This window comes from Prionailurus bengalensis, chromosome D4, assembly GCF_016509475.1.
Source record: "Prionailurus bengalensis isolate Pbe53 chromosome D4, Fcat_Pben_1.1_paternal_pri, whole genome shotgun sequence".
NCBI classification, from domain to species: Eukaryota; Metazoa; Chordata; class Mammalia; order Carnivora; family Felidae; genus Prionailurus; species Prionailurus bengalensis.
In genome coordinates, this window is record NC_057359.1 from 89962456 (window position 1) to 89988093 (window position 25638).

Here is a 25638-nt window from a genome sequence, read left to right on the forward strand (position 1 = left end):
GAGAGCAACAAAAAAGAACAAACAACCTGGATGAATCCAACAGACACTGTGTGGAGTGAAAAAGAGATGATAACAAAAGACTATGTGTCGTGTGACTCCATTTATACAAAGTTCAAGAACAGGTAAAAGTAACCGTTCAAAGAAGGTAGAACAGTGTTAAACTTGGGTAGGGAGGCAGCACGTGTACCGACTGGGAACCCGGGGAGGAGCCCTCGAGGGATCCCGGACGGGGTGGCCACGCGGCCCGATGTGGGTGGATACCTGTGTGAAGGCTGAACGTGTTCTCAACCTTACAGTCTCTCTTATCTCTCCTACTAGGAAAAAGAAGCGGTCGTATTTTACTCGCTTAAAAAAGGGCAAGTGAGCCCAGCACGACTCTGGTCCCAGCTCTCCCAGGTTTCTAGGTGGCCTCCAGCTTTCTCAAAACGTGCTCCTCAGCTGTCTCGTCAGCCGTACTCACGGCTCTGCCAACTTTGGGAACGTGACGGGGAAATCAATAAAAGGCTGTAAGGTATCTTACCCTCCCAGGTCGGGGGAGAAAAAGAACCACGCACCAAACATGTCACTTACGAACGGTGTCACGACTGCTTCCCTTGAGATCTATACAAGACGTGTTACCCGCACGCTCGGTTTCTCATCTCGGCGGAGCCCTTTTTCACAAGAAGGGACGCTCTCACAAAAATAACTTTCCGTGGGCCAAAACCAAGCACCAAGTAGAGCTCACCCGGGACGGAAGAGCTTCCGCAAACCCCTTACTCACTGCGGCGGCAGGACGAGCGTGGTGGGCTGGGCCTTTGGTCTGCGCTTGGCGGACACCCCCATCTGGTTAGCAGAACGCTTCAGCGACTGCTGGTTCAAAAGGCCAGACGCCAGGCCCGCGTGGTACTGCAACTGCAGGAAGAACCGGAACGAAAAGGGGAGAAAAAGTGACATTTGGCAAAAGGGGGACAAAGGCCGTGAAACTATCGACACTTGATATATCACCCCCCCCCCCCCGCCACCTTAGAACATTGCAAGTCACCGCAAATACAGCTACTAACATTTTGCCTCGAGGAACGTGTCTGTGAGGGGACGAGACAAACAGGAAAGGAAACGTGGTCAAGGTTGCTGGGCACGGCACTGCATAACGATGAGAACCTGGGAGCGATCTGAATGGCCATCGAGAGCCGGGAACTTGGCTGAGATAATGGAAAGAACTTTACAGCACCATTTTGTTGATTAGGATACAGGCTGCACTGTCAACAAAGAGGCATGAAAAAGGGTGGTCTCTTACATGTTAACAGTATATTCCTAAGTAGTAGAACCTAGGTCACTGTTACCTTCTTCTTTCTTTTTTCACTACTATTCATGCGTGCTTTCTATAAATGGTTTTCTACAGCCTGTGTCATTTTTTATAATAAGATCCTGAGGGATTCCTTAAAGACAAATTAGTTCTCGGAACCCTTGCTAACAATAAAAGCCACGTAACTCGGTAGCCTGCTCGAGTAAACCGGGAGCACAGCGTGGCTTATCACAAACGTATACGGAACACAGCACAGGTCGGCCTCAGCCTTCAGAACCACTGGGCCACTGTTCCCAGTGGTGGAGAGACAAGTGTCAATCCTAAGGATAGGCTCCCGAGTATAGCCCACAGCCAAGTATACAAATGGGTCCAGGCTCACTGGAGGGAAGGGGATGGGGAAGTTCATTTTACTCTGTATACACGCAATCGGAACAATTGGTAAGGAGGCAAAATACTTTAAGCGGGCTCTGGAAGTGGGCCTGTATCCTTTGCTTTGTTCTGGACCAACCGCTCAGGACACGTCATTTTACTTCTCTAGACCTTAATTTTGCTATTGGAAAAGAGAAGAAATGCTGCCTAATTCTAAACCAGACAGGACTTGGAGAAAAACATCCACTTTACTGAGTTACAATTTACATGAAATAAAATGCACACGTTTTAAGCGTACGGTTTGAGGAGTTTTGATCATGTATGTACCTGTGAAACTGCCCCCCGCCCATCACGGTACAGATAATGTCCATCACGGCAGAAAGTTCCCTCGTGCCCCAATGTAGTCAGTCTCTCCCCGCCACCCCCAAATCTCACCAGCAGGAGCTTTTGTTTTAAAATACCACTCATCATCCTCCCTCTTTGCCAAGTGAGGCTGATATCCAATCTGACATGTGACAATGATTGCTATCTCCCTTTTCTAATCCCATACTTTTGTGTTTTAGATTGTAAGAGCTGTCATCAATCTCCCTATAATAAAATTATCCTTGAAAGGTATCCCAATTTTGAACAGATGTAAATAAAACATTCAAATGTGAAAATGCCAAGCTAAGAATTTGGATTGAGACCATTTATAACATCCAATATGTTTCTTCCTCCCTTCCCAAATTAAGCAAGGTCTTTCAAACATTTATTTAGAATTAACTAAACATACAAATAGTCATTCACTCTGAAGCTCTGAATCAATGTCTTTTCAAAATGCTCTTCCAAGGCATAGATTTCCTTTGCAGAGTCAGCTACCCTACAGTTCATGGTAATGAAAGTGGTGACCACCATATCAAAGGGGCTGGGCCCTGGATGCAAAGGGTAATAACGTTCAGAAAAATAAATGGCCTCACCTAAAGCCACCGGGCTGCACACAAATAGAGAGTGAAAGAAAAGAAAACCAATTGAAATGATCTGCTTCTTGAAAGTGGCTATAAAAAATGAAGATATCCAGTGACCCAGTAAGACTGAAATGTCTGCGTTTGGAGCATCCACGTTGCTTTTTAACAGGCTCTTGATTTACTTGGTCGATTTGCTGTGGGAGCCTCATGGCTGAACAATACAAGACAAAGATATATCACATTCATAATAAAAATGGAGTTCTTCTCAGGGTGGAAAAGGGGGGGCATAATTTGGCTCTAACAACTCATCTTGGACCAATGAATTTTGCTCAAATTTGTTTTTCTCCTACAGATTTCTTAAATGGGAAATCAATGGAAGCAAGGGACAGTACGAGTTTGAAAGACAATGTTTCAAAATGTCAGCTACTTGGGTTTCGATCCTCCCCACCAGAATTTGCAATGAGTGCAATATGCATGGGGCTTTATGGAATTAAAGGGAAAGACAGCTTGGCAGGGGTCCCTTCCTGGCTCAAGGAATCGTCTCTCCTTTTGGCTCTCCGTCTTCTCTGTATCTTATTAGGGTCCATGCAAGCTCAGCCATTCCGGCCCTGCTGACTCTTCCAGTGGCAGAGTCCTGCTAACTATGCAGAGTGGCAGCCTGATTTCGCCCACCTGGCATCATTTTGATCATTTGCTCAAACAAACAAAAAACCCCCAAAACAGCAGAAATGCATGCTCGCTGCTTTCTCTTAAAGGGTTCCTTTAAACCTTCTGCCATCTTGGGCACTCTTAACATACAGTGCACCTCTGAGAGCACACAGAGACTCCTCTTCCCAAAAAAACAAAACCTGCCCTTCAAAGCTGACTCACAGTGATTAAGCGACATTTGTTAATCATATATACGCATCCCAGTTTCCAGGAACACAGCTCCGACTGGCAAGATCTATAAGGGGCCCATTAAATATTTACCGAACCATCTTTATAATGGGAGAAAAGGTCAAAGTTAATAAAACTGACAGGCAGATTCTGTCCAACTGGATTTATACATTATTTAAGCACCAAATACTCCATTCCATGAAACACAGTTTAGATCTGAAAAGACTCTTGGAAAACATTCACTCAGCCAATGGTTCTAAAACAGCAGAAGGGAGTTCAGAGCGAATCCACAAATTAACATTAAGAACATATCACTCCCCGAAATACTGCCATAAGTTTTCAATTACAGGTTCTGTAATATTTTCTATAAAAATATATTTCAATAAACATACTTTGCTCCAAATGTCTGTGGCATGGAAACAACTCTATTTCAAAAAGCAACTTATCAAAGTTCTAATGTGATTTTCCTGTCCAAGATCGTTTCTCCACTAACGAGCAAGAATAAAATGAAAGAGGGTGAGAAATAAAATAATCCATTCTTTTTAACTCCCACATCTCATGGCTGTGGGGAATGGGAATGTCTGTGTGGCCAGTATTTATTTACTGGTAAATTGCCACTCTGTGGTTAACAGCTTTTTCAAGGCTCGTTTGAATTTGGAGAACATTTCTCTCAGTTGCAATTTTGCAGCTACCGTCAACTTCCTGTTTTCCATGACCGACCTCGGACTTTTCGGTAGGTTCTCAACCTAAAGCCCTTTCGAATCAATTATGTCTACTAATTACCTCTAAACCTGGGGAAATTTCAACAACTCGTAATGAGCTGGGGAGAACACCTCTTGGAATCAGGAAAACTTTGACCTCCTGGATATTTTCTTTAAGGTAACACTGTCTTCTTAGTGATACTGATCAGGCAACAATGCCGAGTGTTGTCAGATAAGGTCCTTGTAAACCCTAACGTGCAGACCGACAGCCTCTGTAATCGCGTCCCCTTTAAGCATGCGCCACTGGACCCTGCTACTAACAAGAGCTGTGTGATGTCACACACCTCCCTCCCTTCCCTCTCGACAAAACAGGCATCACATCTTCTCCTCTAGCACTGGAGTGTCATTCCTCTGGCTTCCTAAAGCAGTTACCTGGGCATCTGGCTTCACCCTACGGTGGTGAGGCAATGTCGCCCCCAATTTCATGCGTCAAACTCAACAACCCTTTTCTCCCGGATAGCCTCATTCTTTACAGAACCTGCTTTTAAACAAGTCTAAACTACTGATGCCTAAATTCAATTAGCTTGAATATATTTCAAATTACAAACAATAACACATACTGAGAGGAACTATTATTAAATTATAGAAACCAGGATTCCAACGCAAAGTTTCTGACTTAAATCTTGGGTTCAGAAAACCAGATGAGCAATGATCTCCTTTGGTTGGCTCTCCACGTGGCTCACTGTCCTCCACATTGTTCTCAAAGTTTCTATCTGCTCCAAAACACATAAAGGATAAGTTTTGCAATGGACAGAAGTTTGAGGAGAAAACAGAAGCAAAGCCATCACGTCTATCACATTCAATATACTAATTAAGCCAGTGGCATTCAATTAGGCCTAGTACTTAAAGGCTGAAATGTCTGCTAAAACCTCCCTGGGGTCCATGGTGCAGCATCTATCATTCCCAGCATTATCCTACCTATGCCATATGGCCTGAATCCCACTTTAAGAAAACCTGACATTCAAAATTCTCAAAATTTATCAGCCAGGTCAACCAAGGTTGGATTCTCCCCACTGTGAAAATCATGATTTCCTTTTCAAAGATTCACCAAAGGTTTCTTTTGAGGGATGGGGGGGGGGGGGTGTAAAACAAAAAATTTCTCCTAACCTTAGGGCGTAGTTCACGTTATCTTTAAAAATCACTTCATGTATAATTACATGTAAGTTTCTAAGACCGCTAGGAAGCCACCCTGGCACTTCGGTAACTAAACCCTTTGGGTAAGGAGTAAGAACTAAGTTAAATTCTGGCTGGCTTAGACAAGGGCCCACAGGAGGAGAGGAAGAGATCAAGAGGCTAGGGAGCCCCCCCATCTCCTCCCCCAAGCCCTCCAGGCCAGTTTCCCTTCTCTGAGCACTGAGACTGGGCAGCCTGGAGAGGCAGCCTGTGTTATTTCCTGGTCCAGGAGTGAAGCGAAGCTGGCCACCAGGGGAGACATTTCTTGAGGGTGCAAACCTTGGTACTGATTACTCTGTATTCGCAAAGTGTATCCAGGATAGTGCACTGCATACAGGAGAAGCTAATGAATTTGTCAGGTGGTAAGTGGATTAGCAGATTAGAGAAACTGCTAAGGCCTGGCCTGGCCTTGTCACTGCAGCCAATCTAGGGAGCAGAATGGTGCCATCAGACAGTCCCCTTAAGGCTGGCCACTTACAGAAGCAAACACACTGCTCTGCAGGTGCTCACTGCCACGGCAGAGCCACAAGGAACCCCTTCCTTCCTCCTCTACTAACTGCCAAAGGGGGGGGGGTGTATCTAAACTCCTCTTCAGGCTTGAGTTCAGGAAAAGGCATCTTACAGGGACTGTACTCAGATTACTTCAAATCACAGAATTCTAATGTCAGAGAAGGGCCTTGGAGACGCCAGCCTCTACTCCCCTCCATCCCCATTGTGCGGGAAAGGAGACTCGGCCTTAGAGAAGTCACTGGCCCAAGGTCACACTATGCTGAGGGGGAGGTAGGCCAGTCAGGATTCCCCTCCGATGTCTTTCTCCGGTGGCGCTAAGTGTGCTGCAGCTTTCTAACTGGAAGACCTGACATGTGTCCCCTCTGCTTCAGCAGGAGGGCACAGTGACTCTTCCCAGACCGGGAATGAGACTGTGCTCGGGGAGCCTGGTGTTAGCTAGCATCACTGGGGTCTGCTGGCTGGTTTGCCCCCCTCATGCCGACCCTTTCACGCACTGACATGCCACGTGGTCTTTCTTCGACAGACTCCAGTCATGTCTCAAGTGGGGAGTTTGGGGAAGTGCTAAATTCTACCATTTTAAGGTTTTAGTATCATTCATGGCTAAAACCTTGGAGAAAAGGAATCAAGAAACCTCAGTATTGTCCAAAAATCTAGATTCTACCCTCGGCAATACCACATTTAACCTTCCTGGCATCTCTGCTATTCTTCGGTGATGGGGCAATTGTGCTACGGCCTAATAGATTTTTATACGTTCTCTTACTGTCCAGGAGAATCCACACGGATCATCTGTTTTAACCTGGGGGTTCTCTTTGAGAAGGTGTGTAACACATCGTGACGGCAATAAGCAGGGATATTAGCCACGCAGTGTCACTTCCCCTGCAGATCACTGGCCAGAACAGCCAGCACTGGTTGGCATGAGTGTGTTGAAAGTCCTTCCAGGACACAAGAGAACAAGCCAAAGCTCACAGCCCTGACCTCGGGACACAGAACACGTGGATCAAGTTACACCCCACACTGCTGGAATGCGCGTTATGTGGCAGGGTGAGGCAGGGGCTAATCTGAGATTCTCAGCCTGCACCCATTTCCCCTCAAGCATTAAACCAGAACCAATATTTGTGCAACACCAGGCACACTTCATTGCTACTCTGAGTTGCAAGACCTTTGCCCCTCATTACTGAAATATATTTTGTTTCCAGCTAATGAGAAAAAAAACATGTATTACGATAATGCTCTGATTCTTCTTTTGAACGTAACTCTAAGGAGAGAAACAAGCAAGCCTGACTGTTATTATCTGTGCCAAGGAAAACAGCGACAGAAAAATACTATAAATCTAATTGTTTTGCTTGGGGTTTTATCTAAATATTAGATAATGGTATTAGCTTCTTTCCTCCTTTTATCTCCTAACGCTTCTTTCAAATAGCCAATATTAAAAAAAAAAAAGAAAGAAAGAAAGAAAAGAAAAGGAAACAACCTTAGATTTGAACGTTTATGGGTAAATGATCTTTTTACTTGGTCAAAACAGCATCAATAAACCATAAGAAGGAAGCCTCCAATTTATTTGCCTATTTGTTCCCTGCTGGGAAGCTGGGTTTCAGGCCTTTCAATTACCAGGATGGCAGGACCCGAGTCAGAGCTGTGCTCGGGCCCGACTGTGGCATCATTTACATGCTAAATGCCATGTGGGTTTCGTTTTTCCTGCACACCAACCCTCAAATGTCCAAACTTCACAAACAACTGTCAAAGAAGCAGATAAAGAGGATGAGGAGCAGGCTTTTACTTTCTGAAACCTCTGTAATGTTCAGGGCCGTCTACAATGGCCTCTAGTTCATCCCAGAACTCACACGTCTATTAACAGGCCTTTCTCCACAACTTCCCCTGTTTACACTACAGCTGTATGCGTGTCATCACACTTCAGAGATGCCAATCAGCTGGAAGACATCTCACTCATCCATCTGAGCAGACTCACCAACGAAGCAAACAGTCAATGTGGCTAAAAATGGAGGAAACCACCACCGTGGGGACTACGGGTAAAGGGAGAGAGTAAAAAGACAAAAGAAAGCAACGAAGGAAAGACAACAGACAAGGGTACACCAGGATCTGCGTTTCTGTCTCTGTTACTTACTCCCCTCAAACCTCAGACCAGGCCCTCAACCTATCCAGCCAGGGTAGTCCTAGAGAGCAACACACAGGGGCATAAAGGAAGATCATCACTTAAAATGCGGACAGAAATATAATTCAGATTAAGGCAAAATGTGACAAGGTCCCAACGAGAGAATCCTAACAGATTATAAAAGCACGGTGACAATGAGAGGACATTCCCTCTGAAGAGGGACAACATGGTGGCATCCTGTTCCCTGTGAGCCTGTTTAGAGGAAAACGTCCATGGCAGAAGGGTCATCACGTCCTTGTCTCCAACTAAGCTTGAACCAGCCCAGAACAATTACCCCTTTACACACTATATACTCAACAAAAACAGAACGTGTGTTTGACTTCCTCCGTTATGACCAAAGAAAGGAGGTGGAGGGAAGAATGACACATCCCAGAATTCTATGCTTCCACCAGAAATGCTGAACACTCATCTCTAAATGCACACAAAAGGCCTACAACGAAAGTCTAAAAAAGGAGGCTAGGCTTATGTCTAAGGCCCCTTCTAACATTAAAATTCTAGGATGTTATAAATATTTCTCTTAAGAAAATGCAGTTCTGAACCTGACTTCCGAATATAAAAATCAACGTTGGTGAAATTTAAATATACTTATGAAGTGCAAACATCTTCCTAGTCACTAAAAGTCTCCGACCGAGGCAGTTACTGAGGGGTGCGGAAGAGGCTCTCCATGGTGTCCACCTCCCGTGTGAGCAGAAACCGAGAGCACTAGGGGCCTGATGGGCGCGGGATGCTTACGGACATACCAAAATACCTTGTTTGCTACTCTTCCCAAACATTCATAGGGGAGGCATGGGGGAACAGCTGAATATTCCCACACAACGCGTCTATCCCGGGGTATTTCTTTACCTGGCCCCTCCTCTAAAAGGTTGGATGGGGGAGATCAACTGAGAAATGAATAAAATGAAAACCACTGGACCCTTGTGTACCCCAAATGTAGACTGTGAATGCCAAGTCTTCATCATCTGCCCAGTTATCACTAAATAGATTTCAGTCAAGAAACCAGTAAAGATGATTTCTTTAAGTGATCATCACAACAAACATGAAATTTTGATTAGAGTATTATCAGCTTCTCTTCTGGGGAATAAAAATGACTCCAATGCACCTTCCAGTTCATTCAGGTTTAGTTGGAGCTTCTCTCTACCATCTGCCAGTGTGAACAAGTGCTCATTTCAGCTCCCAGCACCATGTTCCTTTCCATCACACGCGGCCCCCATCGGCTTCTCCCACTTCCTTCCAGAAGCCGACTGTCAGCCGGGGAGGCGACAGGCTGTCAGTCAGGGATCTGGTCTGACCTCCCTCCACCCCTGGCTTACTTGGGATATGAAGTAGGAAGAGGTGGGGAAGAAGGAAAGGCAGTGCAGAGAAAACTAGGAAGGAGAAGGGGAAACAGGGAGCCATGTGATCATGGACTTTAAGATCCAGAACTACAAATGTCCGACAAAGTGGAAAGAGCAGGAGGAGAGGGGCCCCTGGGTGGCTCAGTCGGTTAAGCGTCCAACTCTTGGTTTCGGCTAAGATCATGGTCTTGCACAGTTCATGAGTTCAAGCCCTGCATCGGGCTCTGTGCTGACAGTGCGGAGCCTGCTTGGGATCCTCTCTTTCCCTCTCTCTCTCTCTGTCTCTGCCTCTCCCCTGTTCACGCACATGCACATGCTCAATAAATAAATAAATAAATAAATAAATAAATAAATAAAATAAGCAAGATTTTAAAAAAGAGAGAGAGAGAGCAGGAGTGGAGAAGGTGGAGAACAGCTGTAGGAATTAGATAGGATATACGCAAAAGCCTTACACACAGTGCCCAGCATGCCACGGACAAAGACAGAGCTGATCTTGTGATGACCAGATGTGACTACACCCAGAAATTCGCCTCTTCCAACAATGCCAGAATGACTGAATTTTCACAAAACTGATCGGAACCCATGTTTTAATCAAAAACTGTCTCCCTACACACGTCAGATCATAAAACGGTAATGGTAATGGAAAAGAGAACAATGCACCCTACAGGCTGCTCTGGATGAGTAGCTACGTTGAGAAGGAACCCCAACTCAATTCTTGTACAATTCAGGAGAATCCATCACACTGGCCGTGGCTCTCAGCTGACTCAGAATAAAACCCTCAATAAAATCGAGGACAACTGCATAAGGCCTGTGGAAACACTGTAAGAGAAAGAAAGAGAAAAAGCAATACAGAGGATTAGGATTAGCGGGGAGACTCCTACTAACACAGTGTGGAAATTGTTCTTTTTAATCTACACACAACCTAAATGCCCAGTCACCCTTGATGCCTTAAACACTCGAGTTACAGAGTATTTCTGACGCAAGCCACAAAGTATTCAGGACTGGAAGATCAAAGTCTCTCCAGACTCCCAGGCCTTGTTTTCTTCTTACAAGACTGTTGAAGGTTTTCTCTTGGTTTAAGTTCTGGCTGTGACCGTCTACAAGTCCATAAAAGCATGAGAAGTATAAAACAAAAGCAAATCAGATGTTAGCCTAAATGTTAGGATTTTCCTGTGGTAAATATAGGGCCAGGGTTTCTTTTCTTTTGGAATAAAAAAAAAAACAACAACAACCCAAAATCATACCTAGTAACAGAGGGTATGTTTTTGGTTTAAAATGAACAACAGGTCAGAGTGAGTTTTCTACTGATCAACGTGACCCAGGCATGATTTCTACTACTGTTGATCTAATGGAGAATGTAGGCTTGTGGTCAACTGTCTGGATATAAGTCACAAGCCCTGTGTGACCGTGAGTGAGTTATTCAACTTCCCAGAGCCCCTCCTCTTTCTCTTCTATGACTGGGGTAGGAATGCTACTCAATACTGCTTGGTTACTCTAGAAGCAATCTGGGGTTTCCCTAGGCAAAACCACACTCAGGGTCTTGAAGTTAGTGAGGGGTTAGGTCCATGAAAGTGCTGAGCAAAATGACTGGCACAAAATACACACTCCATAGAGGTTAACTGTATTAGCAACAGGCTGAGGTTGTTGAGCCATTAACAATTAGACTAAGTATCAAGGGTGATTGGGCCAGTAACCGGAAAGCCTTGTTTCCGACAAAAAAAAAAAACCTTAGAGGAGATGGACCAGCAAAACACAGGCCTATTTCTGGGTGGATCCGAGGAGGGGGAGGATACGGGGACGGCTGCACCACAAGAGAGTGGAGCCCCTGCTCCGATTTGCAAGTTACTTCCTCTCGTGATGTTTGAAGCCCTACGCAAACTTTCCAAATTCTGCAGTGCAGAACAAACCTGGCAACCAAACTAGGGATCAGCAGCACACAGCTGGGAATGTCCAAGGAGGAATGTTAACAACGCATCTATCACCAACCACATCCATCCAGAAGATCTCAGACGTGGGAAGTAGCTTTTGGCACCAGGGGTAGGAAACGAAGACCAGGAAACTGGCACCGCATCCAATGTTTCGTTTTCATCCACGATAAATAGGCTGCCTTTCCTCTAAGTACCTGGCATAGGAGGCTAGAAGAGTCGCAGGTTGTTTAAGCCAGCCTAGAAGACGTTCTAAAACCTCTTTTATAGGGCTGGTCAGTACAGTACTTGTGTGTGTGTATCTGTCTTTAATCTGTTTCTGAACTGGGTGCCTCAGGACATCCAGAGCTGTCTCATCATTTTATAAGCCCCACAGGCCTAGCACAGGCACCTACATAGGTGTTCAATAAATATTGGCTGAGAACAAGATGGCCTGAAAGATGCAGAGGACGGTGCCAGACACGGATGGATATACAAAAAAAAAAAAAAAAAAAAAAAAAAAAAAAAAGTTCTCTGCTTTTAGAAGGTCAAGATCTGCCTAGAATGTAAGCTAGATAAGAGCTCTACAGAGCTCCCCAGCCTTCACTGCTATACCCCCGGTGTCTAGAACATCACCGGGCACCCTAATAAAAAATAATGTTAGCCAATGCGTATATAGGACTCACTGTGAATTTTTATACTAATTCCTGTAATTGAATTAATCTGTACAACCACTCTAATAAGAGGTAGGTACCATGACCTCTATCTTACAGATGAGGGAACTGGAGCACAGATGGCAAGTGGCTTGCCCAAGATCACAGAACCGGTAAGAGGCAGGGTCAGGAGTGGGATCTAGACGGCCTGGCTCCGGGGTTCCTGCTCTGTACCCGCTACGCTATTTGGCCTCTCCGGAATTTCACGTGTTCCCAAGGAGTATTTTTTTAAACAAACGAATGCATAACTAGCACGACAAGAGATCTGAACTAAATGTCAAAGTTTGGTAGGAATTTGGGATTCTGAATCCCGCACGAGGTCTCCTCCACAAGGAGGGGAAGGCGATGGGGTTCTCCCGCCCCCCACCCCCACCCCATTCCCATTCCCCAGCTCGGCCTTTTCAGGCTGCGACGAGCAATCCTACTCAGTTCCTAACGGTTTGCTGTGCGGCTGGCTCCATGGGAAGCGGGGAAAACTGGAGACGTGTCCACAGCCAGGCCTCTCGGGAAGCCGGAGCACAGCTTAACCGCCGTTCAGGGAAAAGCTCCGAGAGTTCCCAGCCCCGCTCCCCGCCACCGCAGCCCGTGCCTTCTGAGCTCCTGTCCTGTCCTGTCCTGTCCACGGCAGACCCCCTGCCGCCCTACTCCCCCTGTTCCCTCCCGGGCCTTGCCTGCCGCTGTGTGGGTGTGTGAGCGTGCGAGTGTGTGAGCACACGTGCGTGCACACCCTTTCACCCACCCGGTGCCTGCTGGTGTCTCGCACAGGAGAAACAGAGGATGGGACGGGGATCTGCCAGGACAGAGCATCATTTTTTCCCACAATACAAAAGTGTACAGAAAAGCCCTTAACGCCGAAAGCTTTCCCCTCAATGTAAGCACCAAAACTCCTTTGACAGCACGAACCGACACGAACTGATGTGAGTCTATTTAAATCTTAATTTATCTCACTTAGTGTGTGACTAGTCTAACATTTTGCTACACAATGTTTGATTGCAGGGAGCTGCCCCAGACCCTGCTGGAGAAACGTAATATGTGGTGTATGAACCATAGTACCTTTCTGTAATCCAAAATACTCTAAATCCAAAACACATTCAGATCCCCAAAACTCTGGAACAGGAGCTGTGAACCCGGGCCATGCAGTAGAGAGCGGGGTCCGGGGGAACAGCGCCCATGCCAGCCTGCATCTCAGAAACAGTTGGTGGCCTTTGACTAGGGCACCCATCCCTGGTCCTAGTGGCCGCAGCCAGTCTGGAGAGTCGCAGGGCCCAGGGCATGAGAGCCCATCTCTCTGGCACCCACTGCTCCACCCCAGGACACTGCCCCCTCCCTGCCCCCACCCCCCTGCCACTCTGACCAGCTTCCTTTACGAGAACACCCACGCTCACTCCCATCGTAGGGCCCCCTTCACTAGCTGCCCCCTCTGCCTGGAGTACGCTACCCTGGTCTCTGCACGCCTGCCTGACTTCTCCTCATGCAGGTCTCAGCCTGCACTTCACCTTCCCTGAGAGCTCTCTCTGGCCACCCAAACTACAGGAGCTCCCAGGTACTCGCTCGCACATCATGGTGCTTCGTCGTAATCAAAGCAGTAGACCCAACTAGGTGTTTTATGGGAATTGTTTGTTTCTTTGTTTAGGGTGTATTCCCCGGACCTCACCACCCCCCTGCCCCCATCCCACACTAGAATCCAATATGCTCCATCAGGACAGAGACCTTGGCCATCCTAGTCACTACTAGAGTTCCAACACCTAGAACTATAGCAGTGTAAATAGTTGTAAAGAAATAGTTGCCGAATGAATGAATAAATAAGAGAACACTCAGACGATGCCTGCAGGCGTTGCAGGAACTGTGCACAGCCAGACCCACACGCCCTGCCCAAACAAATTAAAAATCCGTATTACTCCCCAATGGTATGGATTTTTCACATCTTCTGTGGACTCTGTTCGGTAGACTATGGGGGAGGGGTGGGACTGGGGGTTCTCAGCAGGGACTGGCACAAGCAAAGGTATCACCTGCAGAGCGCTTGCCAAAAACACAGATCGCAGGCTCCCTCATCAAATCTGCCGGATCCGGGTCTCTGCAGAGGAACCCTGACATCAGCACTGGAAGACGCACGCTCTGAACACAACCTGAGCGCAGTCTCCGAAATACTCGTGACTCACTGACTGAGTCAAGAAGTCGCCTCTGCGTGGGACCCAGCAAGAACATGCTAGAAGGAAAGCTCAGACCCACCACAGCCGGCCAACAGAAGCACACAGGCCTTGTTGGCCGGCCGCACAGGCTCGGGGTTACAACAGGGATGTAGGAAGCTTCCAACATTCGAGAGGCGCCCGTCCTCCCAGCTCCCGTGGAAAACCTGGCTGCGTGATGCACGTGTGGTTGAGCGGCGGGAGGAGCAGCACGGGGACAAACAGCAGACCCCGAGGGGGCCTCAGAATTCGGCACCTACGCCGGCACAACTAAGCCCGATTGAGCGAATACAGGACGTGCACTCTGGGAGTCTTCAAATAGTTAAATTTTCAATCTTTATAAAAAAGAAAATCCATCAGATTTGATTGATAAGTGTACTTTTTAAAACTAAGAGTAAAAAAGTGAAGATTGGCAACATTTTTCGCCATATAATTTGCTTTCTTTGCCTTTTTCCACAGCACTGCACATAAATCAAAGAAATGTTAAAGAGGCCCATATATCACCAACTGGCATTTCAAAACTATTTACCAAGTCTTTAACGGACACAGGCCAGACTATGGAAAACCATGACCAGGGAGGCAGAAATTAAAGGGAGAAAATTGACTCAAACACTGACAGAGAGTTAATTAAGTTTACAAATAACTCTCCAATGAGCAAGTTATGATATTTAATAAGAACGGGGTTACAAAACATGGAGGAGGGTGGGAGGGAAGACAAGCCAACAGAGTTTTCCAAACAAGGATAATGTATATTTGAACAAGCTGCCTTTCTATGATTAAGCACAGAAATCTGGGAACGAGGCAGGGGAACTGATGTTTTAATAAGGTATGAAACGGGCCTGTGAGCTGCATTTTGCATTTACTCTCGCAAAAGAAAAAAGAGAAAACGAAGGGGAGCATCGGTCCCAAAGTTGCAGATCAAGGGATACAGGCTACCGTGTGTGAACTGCAGCGGAAGGTGGCACAGGTCCAGAAAGGTAGATTTCAGGGGGCTGCGTTTCCCACACAGAAAACACAAGGATCCCCCAAAAGCCGAGAGCACTTAAATCGGTGGCTAAGGTCCTAGTTTTCAAGGACAGGGAGAGACGTGAAAGGCTTTACCTGGCTGCCTTCGTCAGCTCTGGTTGCTCCAACAAAATACTCTAGACCACACGGCTTAATCAACAGACCTTTCTCTCTCACACTTCTGGAAGCTGGGAAGTCCAGGATCCAGGGGCCGACAGATCCTCCGGTGAGGGCTCTTTTCCTGGCTTGCGCGTGGCCGCCATCTTGCTGTGTGCTGCACGACGTGTTCTTTGCAGGTCCACAGAGAGAAACACACTGGGCTCTCTTCCCTTTCACAAGGATGTTCCTCTTATTACGGGAGCTCCAGCCTCGTGGCCTCGGCTAACCTAATTACCTCCCAAAGACCCCCACCTCCTAATACAATCAACACTGGGTCAGGACTTCAATGTACGAATTTTCAGGGGACACATTCGGTCTGTAACGCCGTGCATTTGTTCCAGACGGCCGGCCACTGGCCAGTGCCCTGAGAAGCAGGGTGTCTGCCCTGGCTCCAGAGCCACCCTCTGTGCAGGGACAGCGTCACGGCACTGCCTCACTGGAGGACTGGCTGCCTGGCTCTCCCGTCCCCCCATCTGCTAATTCTAAGGGAGTGGCTGCTTCTTTGAAAAGTTCAGCTTTTAACACTGCGGTCTCCCACCAGGTTCCCTTGCCCTCAACTATACACTCCAGAAAAGCTAACTGCTAACAGCCATAATAACAAGAGAGCTCCACTGAGAAAGAGGTTTCAAAGCCGGCTTGTACGTAAAGGAGGGAAAAAAGGTCAGTCTTTTCTTCTCAAGAACTCGGCATTTTATCATCTCTCCCGCCTGCTACATAATGAAATAGTAGCATCAGACAGATCTTCTTAGAAAGCGTACCAGCGACCGAGAGACACATTACTCCATCTCAAATCAGCAACGTGCAAATGTCTGCACGCGTTTCTCAGAACCATGCAGTGAAAAGGAGACCTTCATGGGGAATATAAACCCACTGCATCAAAATGTGCTTTTTGAAACACAAAGCTAAGATGTTATAAAAGTAAAGCAAAAAATGTATCTAAAACAGGAGCCGGAGGTCTTCATGGTGAACACGGCAGAATGAAGTCACGTTCACCCCCGCTCCCTCCCCAGACCACTAAAATGGCAGCAAAGGGACGAACACTGGGTGTCGGCCCACGAGGACACAGCGAGCAGGGAGGACACAGGAGCAGAAAGAGAGGCTGGCCCCGCTTCAGAAGACGGGAAGCAGCAGCGGGCCAGCACCACCTCCACAGAGAGGATGCTGAAAACTCACCCTGCACGTGGCGGGGGTAGCGAGAGGGTAGAGATCAGCAAAGAGCGAGCTCAGCTGGACTGCAGAATCCTCAAAGACCGAGAAAGTGGGGGCACCTGCTACGCTGGAGGGCCCGGGTGGGGTGGGGATAAAAGCAGATGGACTGCGGCACCCGGCTGGCTCAGTCGGTGGGGTGTTCTACTTCGGCTCACGTCACGATCTCATGGTTCGTGGGTTCGAGCCCCGCATCGGGCTCTGTGCTGATGGCTCAGAGCCCGGAGCCTGCTTTGGATTCTGTGTCTCCCTCTCTCTCTGCCCCTCCCCCACTCATGCTCGGTCTCCCTCTGTCTCAAAAATAAATAAACATTCAAGGGGAAAAAAAAAAAGCAGATGGACTGGTTACATCTCTTCTAAACACCCAAATGGCTGCTCCTATCAGAAGTCGGGAGGGGTCCTCTCTGGAGGGGCTCAGGGCTCAGGGCCGGCTGAAAACAGGGGGACACATCTACACTCTGAATGGCAAGGCAGCCCCCCACCCCAAGCCTTCCCAAAAAGGAATGACAACCACAGTATACTACGTGGCTCGGCTATAAGCAACATTTCACAGTCCTGACAATATAAAAACTGAGTTATCGGTTAAAGCAAATTGACGGAAAGAAGGTGGGATAGGATAGCCAAGTCAAATCCTTATCTTCCATCGTGGGCTCAACGGACAATATCTAAAATAGCAGTCTGAGCAAGCGACTTTGAAAAATGTGGGCAAGCATCCAAAGAAACAGCCACACGACTTGAAAAGAGTTCCCTCGGGGGAACAGCATGTGGAACAGTCAGGCAAGGGACTAACGCTGGGCTTACAAATCTTACAGGATTCCTTATTCGCCCCTTTGTATTCCTTTGATGAACACAGAATTATACTGGGGGGGAGAAAAACCTGAGCCTCCAAGGTATGCAGGTCCTGAAAGTGTGAACCCCTGCACGCTACAAAATGTGTGTCATCGCCTGGGGACTATTAGTTTCCTATAGTAACACTTAATTTTATTACAAGTTTTACCGCCACAGTTAAAGGTTTTTACAATAGCAGATGCCTTCCCTCCCACACGTCAATTAATTTGCAAATTCGCTCAGGTTGTAGAAATAATGAGGCGTGGAGAGCTTTTGCCACCGGTGAGCACTGCCATCAGGAGGTGGACGGGTGGGCGAGGTGCTGAAACGGGGCCACGTGCCAAAGTAGCCTGCGTGGCCCGAGAACCGCACTGCCATCAGCCCCCAGGGCCCGAACGACCCAGCCCTGGCTTCAAATCAGGACCAAGAGCGTGGCAACCACCTTGAAAACTGGAAAACAATGGAAAAATTCTAGAGACGCGCGGGGGAGTGAGAGACCGTCTATGCCTCATGAAACAAAATCATGGCTCCGAGGCTCCTTTTTATAGGTTCTCATTCGGTGTTTACCAAGAAAGTAAACTTTCTGAAAAGAAAGGATGTGGCAACTCCGAACTCAACTTTGGACTGTAATTTGGCAAAGCCACCTATCGAGCCCACACATTTGATTTTTTTTCTTCTTTCTGAAAGAGCTGAACCGAAGTAACCAATGTTGTTTCAAAACACAGGGGTTGAAAATAGTTACGCCGCTTCCGGCTCTGCCAAAGAACTGTCTCTCCTCTTCTTTTCACTTAAATCCGTTTGTTTTTTTTTTTAATGACCTAAACGATAAGACGAACGAGAAGACACTTTTTCATTTTCACCTATGCAAATAACATTTTGTACAGAACAAGCTATGAGCTGCAGATCTGAGCTACTTGGGGAGCTGAGAGGTCTCGGGAGGCAGGGCAAATCTGGGGGTGGGGGGAGGGAGGGGGGAGGGAGGGGGGAGGGTCCCGCCCCCCCACCGCTGCACTCAGTTCTCCTGGCTCCACTTGCTCTCGGAAGTGGCTCTTTTCCACCCAAGCCTCTCTTGCCCCCTGTCCCTAAGCCTTGCAGTGAGGCCAGTCTCCCAGCGGGCACAACCTGGCATCGCACCCCACGCTGAGCCTTCTTCCTAGTCTGTGATAAATTGTCTAAGTGTGAATAAGCATTTCAAAAGGCTTCCTGCTTTGCGATTTCGCCTTCCCAGCAAATGAAAATAGGCGTCTGCAGCAGCCTGACAGGTAGCAACAACACATTTTCTTCCTCGCAACTGGTCTGGACTAGAAGTAAACCATTGCCCAAATATTCCTCGTTCCCCACCCCGCCAAAAGCGGCAGTCTCCTGCATGGTGTCTGTCTCTCTGAACATGTCACTCTCTTAAGAATGCCCGTCATAGCCTCTGGATTTTGAGGACAATAATTTTCTTTACACGCTTATGAAAGCAATCCAAAGTTCCCCTGACATTTTCTGACCCGCCATTGTCTGCAAAGGGCACAGGTTAACAATGTTTAAGAAAAGATCACATACAATATATAAATCATGAAGATTCCCGGGACGTTGTTTGGTCCGGGGCTTCAGATTCAATACCGTATTACCAAGAAACGAAACCACTTTCCTTTTCACTTGTGGACCTGGGCTCAAAAATCACCATTAAAATGCCAACAAAGGCATTTTTGGATCTACAATCATTTGACATTTTTTCTAAGAAAATTTAAATTTGCAAAACTTTGGTAAATTTAGAGTCTTATGAAGTGCCACCCACCTCCCCTTCCACTCCCCTAAAAAGGGCAAGAAAATTCATCATCAAAGGTTACCCTCCACGGAATGTCATCAGAGTGTGGCATTTCAGCACATGCATTTGTGTATATAAATCTCCAACTGTTCTGAGATCTCTGCCGTCACTGGCATAACCATGAGTTAATAATGGAACGGCGGCCTTCCTGAGCTCCTCTTTGTTTTCTCTTTTTGTCAGTGGAACTCAGATCCTTCGCGTTCTGCCCAATTCTCTTGATCCCATCTGGCAGAAAAGTGAGGGGAAGACACCTTCCTTCCTTCCCCACCGACCTCCCTCCGCACTCAGGAATCCAAGGGCGTTCGTAACTTGGTGATTAAAAATACACTATTTTTACTTCAAAAGTTCAACCATAACACATTCCCTTCTTTAAAAATTTTATAACATCTACACTTTCAATTTGAGATTTTTCATTCATGCCAGGTGAGCCTCTTATGTTCTATGTTAAATGCAAGGCATGTGCGATCAGCACCATTAATAATATAACAGTGCCAATCTCAGAAGCGGCAACACAGCACCAATCCACAGCCTTGCATGAGTAGATGTGGAACCATGAGTACCACTGCAACCTTTATTAAATATATGGGAATAAGGAATGTGGCTTGCTGCTCCGCCCCTCCCTAGCTCAAGAATCAGGAGGAATTCTTCCCTTCTTCCCCAAAGGCATATCATTAGGACTCATAAATATAAAGATCTGAAACAGAAAACAAGTGATTACCTTTATTAGATTAAAGCGAGAAAGGGAATGTGAGTTTAAAAGTATTCGTGGACAAAACAAGATTATAAATTCATCAAAATGTATCAGACGCAAGGATTCAAGGTCACCAAAGGCGTCTACCCTGATTATAACGGAAAAGCCAACTCCGGTTCTCACTTCTCCAAGAACCGGTTTCCTAACAAGGCCTGCCCTTCGTTCTGAAGCCATCACAGAGCTCTGTCCAAGGATGCAACCTGAGAAATGTTCTCTAGAAACGTCTGCAGAAGAATCACAAGGTACGCCTCACTTCCAGGTCCGAAACAGGGCTGAAAACGAGCAGGGGCTGAGAAATGAATCTCCAAATGACAGCTTGGGTCCTTGCCATGTCACCATAAAGACACTCAGCGGCACCCTCCTCGTCTCCGCAGTCTCACGTGCTAGCTCGCTCGGGGATGGCTGGTTCCTCCTTCCGCACGCAGCGGGTTCAGCGAGAGGACCTCACGAGGCACTGACCGTGGCCATCACCCTACTCCTGTCTGGCTCCGAGCACAGGTCAACAGAGAGAGGCCCAAGGGAGGGGGACGTGACATATAGGTGCTGGTTACAGACCGTCAAATCGCCAACTGTGAAAAGGGGGGGACGGTTTGTGTGGAGTCTTCAGCTCTGGAAACGACCTGTGCAAGTGGCCAAGCTCCTTCACAGCATCGTAAACCCACCGGAGCACACACACGCACATACACAGACATACACACCCACCTCAAGCGAGCAGCGTGTCAACAGAAAACACGAACCAAGGCCCCGAGTCTAAGGAACTCCTAAAACAGTACGAACAGCCTCTAGAGGCCTGCCGGGTGCCAGGTACCTAGTCCTCACCGCACGGTGAAGGTGAAACGAAACCCGCCTCACCCGTGAGGAAAGAAGCTTAGAGAAGTGAAGTCGCCCGCCCGGTCACACGGCTGATCTCAGATCCAGATGAGCCCACGCTGCAAGTTGCCGCCTCACAAACGAAATTTCATTTACTCAATTATGAATGGTAATAATAAGGAATAATAAACACGTCCTGTGGATCTAACACGCCTGGCACTGCTCTACATACAATATTGGCAAGAGAGAAACGAACAAAGCAGAAACTCCCACCCTTGTGCAGAGTACATTCCGGAGGGGATGGGAAAGATACTAAACAAAAGGCATTAAGTAAAACACGCAAGATGATGTAAGTGATAATAAGAAGTACAGAGAGGGGGGCCTGGGTGGCTCAGTCGGTTGAGCGTCTGACTTCGAATCGGGTCATGATCTCGGGGTTTGTGGGTTCGAGCCCCACGTCGGGCTCTGTGCCGACAGCTCGGAGCCTGGAGCCTGCTTCCGATGCTGTGTCTCCCTCTCTCTCTGCCCCTCCCCTGCTCATGCTCTGTCTGTCTCTGTCTCAAAAATAAATAAAAACATTAAAAAAAATTTTTTTTAATAAAAAAGAAGAAGTACAGAGAGAAACAGCGGGGGGCAGCAGATGGGGGTGGGGGAGCCGTGAGAGGGCTGCCAACATTACACGGGGTGGGCAAAGGAGGGCTCTCAGAGAAGGTGCCCCCTGAGCCAAGACTTGGAGGAAGCAACACATCTCTGAGGCAACCAAGGAAACTTGTGACAGGAGATCCGACCGCAGTCGGTCTCGCACACCTCAGCAGAGCGGGGGAGGGCCTCCGCCCATGACAGCCGCGTGGGACCCACGCTTCCCTTCCTGCGGCACCTGTGGGTGCGTGAGGTCTCTGGCCTCACCGTTACTACACAGTGGCTGACTGCCGTGGGTCCTGAGCCCGCACCTCTTCTTCGTCCAGTTTGCCAAAACCCATTCCACACAAGGAGCGGTCCTTTTGCCACTGCTCAGCACGCACAACCTCCTGCACTTGGTTACACATAAAAGTAAAAATACGGGAATGTATTTGATCGCCCATGGGATGGGCAAAGGCCTGAGACCTAGACAACATAGAGCACGAGGCACTCGTCTCTGCTGGTGGCGAGTGTGAGCTGGTACAACTACTGTGAAGGGCAAGGGGACAGCATCTGCCAGAATGGTAAATACGGCTGCTCCTGGGCCGGTGCGTCACCCTCTAAAAGCTTACCGCGTATCCGCGCAAATACTTCCATACCCGGTGTATGGCGTAGCATTGTTTGTAATAATAAAAGACCGGAAACCACCCTCATTCCCCCTACGGAGAAGTGGCCGTGGTACGTCCATCAAGTCGACTCTAACCAACTGTTCAAAAAGGCATGTGTGAAGGGTAGCAAGGGTGACACAGTGGCCTCTCAAAAGAGCAGGTCTGATAACTGTATTATGGCCATGGGTGAAGACGCCTCCGTTGTTAAGAACGGAAGGGGCAGGATAAGGTATACTTGTTCTCCAGCGCCTTACCAGAACTTCCAGGAAGGGCACTGTGTCCGAGGACAACCACAAAGCAAACGAGGCGCATCGAGGTACCGAGTGGAGTTCGACATGCTACTCTCATGACTTCTCTGAAAGCCGGAAACATTTTCAAGACAAAAACTTGAAGAGAAGTGTTAAGATCACGGCCAAGCCTCAGTAGGGGAAGCTCTGCCACACGGAGGCCACCGGAGCCCCTTCAACGGGGAACAGGTATCTGTGCCGGTGCCGGAAAAAGGGGTGGGGGGGAGGGCAGACGACTTCTCTTCGTATGTGGGTGACAGCTAGACCAAAGCTTCAGGCAGCCGGAACTCAACCAGCGACCTGTCCCCTGACCCAGCCAGAGACGCAATAAAGCCACATCCCACACGGGTCAGGGGTCAGGCGCTGTGTGGTCCACCCTCCCAGTCCAGCCTAGCGTGAGCCGACGTGCCGAGTGACGGCTCCAAAAGGCCAGCAGACTCCTCAAAAGGGGTGGGAGGGAGGCAAAATTAAATTCACGTGCTGGACTGTTTAAAGCAGAAAAAGAGAGATTTGGGGAACATCTGAAAAAAGCTGCAGAACAGAAATATTCTCTGGCTAACACTTAATAAATGAGACCACTTCGTTTTCCTAAGCATGGGATGCATTCACAATACAGGTCTTTCGGTTTATGTGATACTGTTTTAACACGTGTTTTAACCGTGTTATTAACTATGACACCCCCAGCGCCGGAATCCCCCGCCTGGTAAGACAGAGCACGAGGAAATGACTTCAGGTTTGAATCCTGGCCCTGCCACTTACTCCCTGGATGATGCTGGCGAGTGCTTTAATCTCTTTACCCAGCTTCCTCATCTGTAAAACATAACACGCGCACGTTTCACAGGGCTATCGGTGAAGACCTGAGCACATCGATCACTGCAGAAACAGCACTGATTCTACTTGGACCTCAAGGAGCTTACAGCCTGGAATATGGACAGACTTTAAGCAGATAAGCCCCGAAACTACAAGTCAATGACCTTCACGACAAATGCCTCAAAGGCAAGGCACAGCTCCTACCAGGCTGCCCCAGAAGGACACTTCCAGCACAAGGAACGGCACGTGGAAAACAGAGGCAAGGGAGCTTGGCATGTTAAAGCGAAAGAAGAAATAGCGTGTGTGAAACATACAGTCACCGCGCCAGGGACAGGTTCAGCACTCAACAGAGGCCGGGCAGCGGTTAACAGACCGTGCTCGGTAACAAGCGTGCCCCTTGCCGTCACGCTCACATATCACTCCACGCATCATGGAGAACCGCAGGCTTCCGTAACAATGCACACGTGCAAGTCTGAAATCAGTGCAAGCTTGATTCCTGGGCTCACTGGGAACTTGCCCAGACAACTTTGTGATTTAGCGTCACCTCCTGGAATGCAAGCATCAACAGCTGGGTGAGAAGCTCTTGAAGCTCATGGTTCAGGGAGGTACCTAGATACCAGCTCGTTCGGCCCAAGACGCCTGCACAAAACGCAAGTAAGCTAGGCTTTTAAAACAGGGGCTCTAGCAGTTGAAAGACTAGTTACCGGCACACAAAACAAACAGCGAGCAATTGAAATCCACGTAGTGGTTGGTAATTCCTATTTCAAAATCTAAAGCTTGGCTGGCACGGAGAACAGATGGCTGTGCACTACGCAAACATATCGACGGCAACGACGGGCTCGGGCTGGCTCTGGTGGCGCCGAAAGCAAGCTGGGGCTGCTGCGCCGGTGCGGGGAAGTGAGAACGGCCTGGCAGAGTCTCTGGGGAGCATCACCAGATGAGAAAAGGCAAAGGAGGCAGGGCACCCCCCGAGCGGTCGCAGGCCAGGCAGAAGGGGCGTGTCTCCTACGCGTGGGCTCTGGCCGACACACAGCGTGTTCCCTTCCCGGAAAGGAGACGAGAAGGCCGACGTCCAGAGCCAGCAGAGACCTGCCACCTGCCTCCCCGACACCAGCTAAGTCCCGCCTGCCCCGCGAACACGACATCCCAGGCGGGGTGAGGACGGGCCAGGGGCGCACCAACGCAAGTAAAATACAAAGGACGAACGGCGGTTCCGGTTGGTTGGATATGCCGGTTCGTCTAGTACAAGCTGCTACCGGGAAAGAGAAAACAAAGGCCCCAGAGAAAAGTGGCTTCACCAAGGCTGTGCTCTCATCCGTTCCTTCACTCATTCATTGCTGCCTTCGACAACTATATATGGGCCACTTCCCAGAATGTGCCAGGCATTGTCCCCACACTTGGGAAGCATCCGCGAAGTACACAAAGAACACTTCCTAGTAGAGGAAGCCAGGCAAACAACAAGCTCTTTTTTCACACCCCTCAAATATATGTGTGTCAGATGAAGCGTGTTCGTTTTTACAGTGTGCACCGCAGGGGTCTTGGCTGGCGGGGCGGGGGGCGACGCTGCTAAGATACAGGTGGCGCTTCAGAGGAGGACTTCCGAGCAAAGACTGGAGGATGAGCACCCGGATACTGGGATGTGTGGGGGACGCATGGCTGGCTCAGGTCCTAAGGTGAGATGCAAGCATCCCTGGCATGTTTCAGAGTCAGCAAGGAGGCTGAGGCTGGAGCAGGGAGAACCAAGGGGAGGGGAGACACAGTGCGGGGGGCTGGGGCTCTTCCGCCAGCCGAGGTGGGAGCAACGGAGGGCGTTAAGCAGAGGAGTCACCTGACTTTCCTTGCTAAAGGCCTCTGGCTGCTGGTCGGGAATTGACTACAGGAGCAAGATGAGCCAACGAGTCCACGGCAGGCCCAGACCGAGGCCGTGAGGGTCAACCTGGCTTAACGATGGCTTCAAATCTAACTAACCGGCATTATTTTGGGTCCGGTGCTTTCCACTTGGATTACTAAATTGCAAGGAATGCCACACAACAAAGAAACTCCCCACAGAATAAATGGCTGATGATTTCTAGATGGAGAAGAACTTTTCAAGCTTGAAAGCAACGTAAGAACACGACGAGAACCGTGAGATTTGACGCACAAATGTTTTAACTTTTTATCCTCGAACCTGCCGTTCACTGAGTGTGCGCACCGAGTCAGGCGCTAAGAGGCGGGAGAGCTCAGGGGCCTGTTCCCCACCACCTGGCTGTGTAACGTAGGCTCTCGGCCCCTGGGCTCCTCACCTCTAAAAAGAGAACAGTAACACACCTCAGGGCTGCTGGGGGATTAAATGCGTTCATTTAATTTAACGGTGCCTGGCACAGGGCAAGTGCTCAATAAACATCGGCCACTGTTATCCCTGGCTGCCACGGAGCGGTCCTCGTGCGGGCCCCGTGCCACCGTACTGACGGAAGAAAACGAG

At 48.4% G+C, this 25638-nt stretch overlaps 1 protein-coding gene across 5 annotated transcripts in view; it reads right to left on the bottom strand.

The window, feature by feature from the left end:
* Window positions 1-25638, bottom strand: part of MED27 (mediator complex subunit 27) — a 234075-nt gene that overhangs the window by 168096 nt on the left and 40341 nt on the right. For all 5 annotated transcript variants that reach the window (XM_043565694.1, XM_043565696.1, XM_043565693.1 and 2 more), the window contains exon 3: window positions 761-891. In XM_043565694.1, coding sequence (XP_043421629.1) covers window positions 761-891 — 131 coding nt within the window. The remainder of the gene's footprint in view (window positions 1-760; window positions 892-25638) is intronic.